This window comes from Podarcis melisellensis (genome assembly GCF_964234715.1).
Source record: "Podarcis melisellensis genome assembly, chromosome: 8".
Lineage (NCBI taxonomy): Eukaryota > Metazoa > Chordata > Lepidosauria > Squamata > Lacertidae > Podarcis > Podarcis melisellensis.
This window is the reverse complement of record NC_138540.1, coordinates 28,048,021-28,054,626: the sequence shown is the minus strand read 5'-3', so window position 1 is coordinate 28,054,626 and position 6,606 is coordinate 28,048,021. Positions and strand designations below refer to the sequence as shown.

At 48.9% G+C, this 6,606-nt stretch overlaps 1 protein-coding gene across 1 annotated transcript; it reads right to left on the bottom strand.

Annotated features, from left to right (window-relative positions):
* Positions 1-303: 303 nt before the first annotated feature.
* Positions 304-6,026, bottom strand: HES2 (hes family bHLH transcription factor 2). Its single transcript, XM_081923918.1, has 4 exons — positions 5,898-6,026; positions 5,676-5,771; positions 3,691-3,784; positions 304-1,579 (listed from the first exon to the last, which is right to left on the bottom strand). The coding sequence occupies exons 1-4, from the start codon at positions 5,988-5,990 to the stop codon at positions 1,314-1,316; spliced, it is 549 nt and encodes a 182-aa protein (XP_081780044.1). The 5' UTR covers positions 5,991-6,026; the 3' UTR covers positions 304-1,313.
* Between the last annotated feature and the right edge of the window lie 580 nt (positions 6,027-6,606).

The window sequence follows — 6,606 nt, the reverse complement described above, 5'->3', positions numbered from 1 at the left end:
CACACTTCTTCAGATACCGAAAATTCATGGATGGATATCAATGGCTACTTGCCAGCAGTGGCTATGCTCTGCCTCCAGGGTCAGAGGCAGCAATGCTTCTGAATACCAGTTGCTGGAAACAGTAGGAGGGGAGAAAGAGCTCTGGTGCTCAGGTCTTGCTTGCTAGTTCCGCCACAGGCACCTTGTTGGCCTGGATTGAAAACAGGATTCTGGACTAGATGGGACACCGGCCTGATCCAGCAGCCTCTTCTTACATTCTCATGATAGAACAATACATGCATTTAAAAAACAAACAAACAAACATGATTTTTTTTCTTTATTTTTAATTGTGTATCAAATCCATTATTATATACAGGTTTAAAGTGCTGTCCGGTCCTTGGCTCAAGCCAGGCCGGATTTGTGCAAGTCACAGACCAGGGGAAAGAAAAAGACAATTTAACAACCCGCGGGGTTTACTGGCCTTCCATCCCGCCCCCCATTGTGGCTATGGGAGGGAGAAAGGAGATGTCTGGAGAGAGAGAGAGAGAGAGAGAGAGAGAGAGAGAGAGAGAGAGAGAGCAGGAAGTCTCCCCAGACCCTTGATGCTCCTCAGAAAGAGTTAGCAGTTTTCTCCAGGCAACTGATACCTGACTCTGAATGAAAAGGAAGACACATTACTCTGTTGCATGCACACACGTTCAGAGTAAGAAATCACCTGCCCTCAGAGGAGTCCCTCTCATGTGTCTCTGCATGAGTCCATGTCATGGGTGCTCCTCCCGATTGCAAGGAGGTGGTCCTATATTGTCTAATAGGAACATATGCCAAGTGTTCCAACCACTGTGATCCAGTTGGACCTAGCTCAGGGTCACCTATAATGACTGGCAGCAGCTCTCTCCAGGGTTTCTGGAGGGGGGGCATTCCCAACCTTCCCTGGAGATTGAACCTAGAACCTTCTGCATGCAGAGCACATGCTCTATCACTGAGTGATCCTTCCCTAAACAGAACACAGGGAATCACCATGCAGAGGCACAGCAGGCAGCTTCATCTGAGGGAGGTCATTCAACTGGGTCAGGAGCAACTTGGGATGATCCAATCACACCCGAATTACCAGGTAAACGTTATTTATGTCCAGCTGAGGCTGGCTGGAAGGCTAGAGCAGCTCATCATTCTTAGACACAGCCTTTTCTGCAGGCGGATCTCTCTGCTCGTCACATCGGCAATCCTTTCACAGCACAGGGATCTGCTCCAGCCACTTCCTGTCTGAAAACGGCTGCTGTACAGAGAAAACAGGAGCACGCAGGGCTCTCAGTTTTAAGTCGAGAAGTTCTGTGGCTCTACCAAGGTCTCCAGAGTGCTGTTTGTGGTGAAGGCACTTCCTGGGCCCTTCTAGGTGGGCCCGGGGGCCTCTCCAAGCCTGGCTCTTTGGACAAGTCTGCTGGGCTGGAACAGTCCCGAAGCCAGCCCTGCTGCGCAAAGGCCTGCTGGAGATGCCCAAGGAGGGTGCTGCAGGCCTCACGGTTCAGGAAGTTGTATTTAGGAAGGAGGGTGGCAAGGCGAGACAGGCAGGTGTGGTAGCCGTCACAGAAACTGTCTGCGGAGCCTGTGGGGGGGAAAGAGAGAAATCTGTCATTCCATCTGTCAGGGATTCCTTAGTTGTGATTCCTGCCTTGCAAGGGGTTGGACTATAAATGGCCCTCAGGGTCCCTTCCAACTCTACAATTCTGTGAGAGCCAGCTTGGTGTAGTGGTTAAGAGTGGTAGACTCGTGATCTGGTGAACCAGGTTCGATCCCTGGCTCCTCCACATGCAGCTGCTGGGTGACCTTGGGCTAGTTACACTTCTGTGAAGTCTCTCAGCCCCACTCACCTCACAGAGTGTTTGTTGTGGGGGAGGAAGGGAAAGGAGATTGTTAGCCGCTTTGAGACTCCTTCGGGTAGTGATAAAGCGGGATATCAAATCCAAACTCTTCCTCTTCTGTGTCTGTGAGCTGGGTACCAGTGCCAGCCACAGAAAGTAATACAACACGCATTATTCTTTGTTGAACTTACAGCACCCTCTCAGAGGTCAGCAACGGGGGGTTGGACTAGATGTCCCTCAGGGGACCCTTCCAACTCTACAGTTCTTTGATTCTATGATTTTATGAACAGAGACTACCCTGCCTTCCATGCTTAAAGTACCACACTTCCCAGGATTCTTTTGGGAGGGAACTGTGATGATTTAACTGGTATAACCGTGTTATTGCTTTGCTCAGAAAATTTCTCCCTGTAATTTGTTTTGGTGCAAATAGGGAAATTTGACAGTACTGACGACACATTGCCAAATGAAGCGTGAACCTCATCTATCCCATCATGCAACACCATCATTTATCCCATTTATCTCATTTTCCCCCTCTTATTTCCCCCACCATCAGTTTTAGACTAAGTTCATTGGGAGCAGAGACTCTAGGATCTTTGAATTCCACTCACAAAGCCCTATGTGCTGTATTATCAATATAGAGTTAAGGTCTCAGCCAGGTAGGAATTCTTCTCAAAGATTTTGCCCATGTCTCCTAAATTCTGGCTAGGGGAGAGAGCAGAGACCAAATGGTCTGACTTCTCTATAAAGTAGCCGCATGAGGTCTGATGAGCAGGTTGTAACTGAGTCAGATCCTGGGTCAATCTAGGTCAGTGCTGTCAGCGCTGATTGACAAGAGGCAGAGATCCTTCCCACTGATGACAGCAACCCCTCTTTGGCTGAGTTCTCTCCTATGCTCCTGAGGCACATTTGCATCATATATCTAAAGAACTATCATACCGCTTGAAATATACTCGGAGACGAGAGTGGATTTCATGCTCTTTATTCAGCTCATAGCGGTGAGGAGGAATGAAAGTTCCCCCAAAATATCTGCTTTATATACATTATTTACACAATGGGCTGCATGTGATTGGCTAATTCCGGGATTCTCCTGTAGGCTAATCAGGTTGTGGATTCACTTCCACCTGGAGCTGAATTGGGTAGCTCCTGCGGACCAATCATACTGCTGCATTGTTCTAGGACCAATCAGACTGCTGCATTCTGAATCCTATTGTTCTAGGACCAATCAGACTGCTGCATTCTGGATCCTATTGTTCTAGGACCAATCAGACTGCTTCATTTCAGATCCTATTCAACTCAGTACATAACACCACTTTAAACAGGCATGGCTTCCCCCAAAGAATTCTGGGAGCTGTAGTTTGTTCAGGGTGCTAAGAGTTGCTATTCCTCCTCACATAGCCGCCACTCTCTGAGTGGTCTAACATTTAATCCCTCTTCAAAGGGAACTCTGGGTATTGTTACTCTCAGTGCCTTTAAGAAACTGCAGCTCTCAGGAGTCTTTAGGGGAAGCCATGACTGTTCAAATTGGCATCGTAGTGTTTTAATTGTATGGTGTGGAAGATCCATTCAGCCCCTCTTCTCTGCCAACCACCTTTACTGCTTCAGACAAGCTCAGTCCTTGTTCAAGTGTTTACACACAGGAGTGTTGTGAGGGACTGGCCCAGGCATGCTAAGCACCAGTTTCTTGCACTGGGCCCCTAGATCTCTTGCCTCTTCTAACACTTAAAAAAACAAAAACAAAACAAAACTGGGATCTATTCCCACATTCATCGGTCAGCTCCCCTGTGTTGGATAATTCAGTTGTAAGAAATCAAAGGATGCCATTTCGCGCATCATGCGTGAATGTCACGTCACTCACCAGAGACGGAAGCGCAAGGGGCTGGAAGCTCCTTGAGGAACTGGACAGTCATCTCTAAGATGTCGGCCTTCTCCAGCTTGGAATAGCGAGAGCTCTGGAAAGGAAAGGGAGAGAGAGGGTTGTTTTAGGATTCTCAAAAGCAAGAAAATGCACAGAATGTTGCAAAGGGACCCAGAGATAATAAGTCATGAAGAGAAAAGGGCAAGGAAGAGGGCTTTGGATGTAGACAGGAAAGAGTGGGCACCCATCTAATGGAAGCTAGGGGCAGGGGGAGCAGGGAGACATTAGGCGGGATGGAGCCTCAGAGAGAATGAAAAGATTGCAGGTATTTTTCTGTGCAATCCTTAAATACCAGAATAGGAACCTGTGCTCTACCCCAAAGTTTGCTAGATGCCAAATTCCTTTCATCCCTGACTACTGGTTGAGCTGGCTAACCTGATGGGAGTCCAATAACATCGGGGGGGGGGGTGTGTATAGGTTTCCAGTCCCCCAACTAAACCATGGATAGGGCAAATCCATGGAAAAAAGACTCAGGGAAATAAATGTGGTCTCCACTTATTGAGGCAATATGCCTCTGAATCCAGGTGAGAGCTCTGGCTAGCCCACCAGTGTGGAATATGGAGTGCTCTAGATGTTGAACTCAGGATGGGCAATGGCTAGAACATGATAAGAGCTTGCTGGATCAAGCCCGAGGCCCCTCTAGTCCAGCATCCTGTTCTCACAGGGGCCAACCTCTAGGAAAGCCATAGCAGGATTTGAGCTCTTTCCACTCCTGCAGTTTCCACTGCCAGCAACTGGTATTCAGAAGCAATACTGACTCCCAACAGTGAAACTAGCATTTCAGGCTAGTAGCTATGGATAGCATTCCTCCTCCTGTATGAATCTGTCTAATCCTCTGTTAAAGTCAGAGGCCTTCACTGCCTCTAGTGGGATTGAGTTCCATAGTTTAACTATGTGCCATGTAGAAGAAGGACTTGATTTCATCTGTCCCAAATCTTCCAGCATTCAGCTTCATTGAATGTCCAGGAGTTTGAGAGTTACAAGAGAGGAAGAAAACTATTATCTCTACCCACTTACTCTATGCCATGCATAATTTTATATCTATATAATACAATTTCTACCTTGCTTATTGTAAAAACAAACCAAAACCCCTCGAAACAGTTTACAAAAAGTTAAAACAGAATCAAGAGAAATTTACAACTGTGCTTTAAAACATACAGAAGTCTAAACACTAAAACAGATTGAAAGCAAAGCTATAAGCTTCTATTCTGTTGCCTCTCACTCGCCTGTTCCCTAAGCTATGAAGTCCCAAAACCTGCAATCTTCCCACATAAGGGAATTGCTCCATCCCGTGGATCTTTTTGGTTGCCCTTTTCCAAACCTTCTCCAACTCCACAATACCCTTTTTCTGAGGAGGGATGATCTGAACGGGGCACAGCATGGCAGAAAAGCAGTTGCACCACTGATTTTCATGAGGATATTGGCAGTTTTATTTTCAGTTCCCTCCCTTAGGATCCCTGGCATGGCCACTGGGTCATGAAGGATGGCAGCCTAAGTCTAACAGCATCTAGGCAACGTTTCCCAAAATTGGGTCTGCAGCTGTTTTTGGACTACAGTTCTCATCATCCTTGACCTGCTAGCTAGGGATGATGGGAGTTGTGGTCCAAAAAAAGCAGGAGACCTTCGGGGAAACCCTGTTCTAGAGGGCACCCATTGGCAACTCCTGCCCTCTTTGGCCCGATCCTGCAAAGTTCTTACTATAGAAGCTTTCTAGTACTGGCAGGGGTTGCCAACGGGTGCCAACGGGGACGCGACTGGAAGGGCGGGCTACAAAAAGCGCTCTGCAGAGGCTCGGAGGCGCTCTCTCTCTCTCTCTCTCTCTCTCTCTCTCTCTCTCTCTCTCTCTCTCTCTCTCTCTGTGTGTGTGTGTGTGTGTGTGTGTTCGTCCCGTACTGTAGGGAGAGGCAGGACTGAGCGCCACTTACGTCTTTCCCGATGAGAGGCAGGATGAGGGTCTTCAGCTGGTTGAGGCTGTCGTTGATGCGTGCCCGGCGGCGCTTCTCCATCAGCGGCTTGAGGCTCTGCGGGAGGAGAAGCCAGTCAGTCCGACGGGACGGGAGCAAAAGGACAAGGAAGAGGAGGAGAAGAAGGGGATCCCTCCCCGGGGAAGGAGGCTGGGGAGCGGGGACTGCCTTTGCGGCCCTCACCTTTCTCAGCTGCGTGGCCTCCCCTGTTTTCTTCGGGGAGCCCATCTTGGGGCCGTAAGTCCTCGACGGCGCGTCGGAGCTCAGCGGCGGCATGGAGAGAAGTGGCTGTCGGAGCGGACGCCCAGAGAGAGAGAGCACGCTCAGCGAGCGACTGCGGAACAAGGAGGAGGCAGACTCAGCACTCCCCGCCCGCTCGAGCTGCTTTTATTGCAGCCGGCCTGCCCCTTCGCGTCCCCGCCCCGTCGCTCCGCCTTGGGCCACCGCGTCGCCGAGGGACGCCCCAGCCCCGCGCTGAGTCCCAGCCCATCTGCTCCGGGAAAGCCGCTTAATCTGCCGCCCCCTTTTGCACTCAAAATCCCGCCTGATGCCTCCTGGCCCTTTGGGAGAGTTACTCGGGGAAGCACCTCCGCAGCTGAGCAACTGTGCTCAGTCCAGACCTCTCACGGGGTACCTTGGAGAGTTTTACCGTGGCCAGTCAGGAGCATTTCTTACTGCCACCCCCTCGATATTATTATTATTATTATTATTATTATTATTATTATTATTATTATTATTTATTAATTATTATTATTATTATTAACTATCAAAGTGTTTGCATTTGCTTTGCATCGCCAACACCTCCAGGTACAGCTGAGAGCGATTCATACCTGAATTCCTGGAAAGCCACTGCCAGGCAGTGTAGATATTGATATTATTAGCTATGGACCTA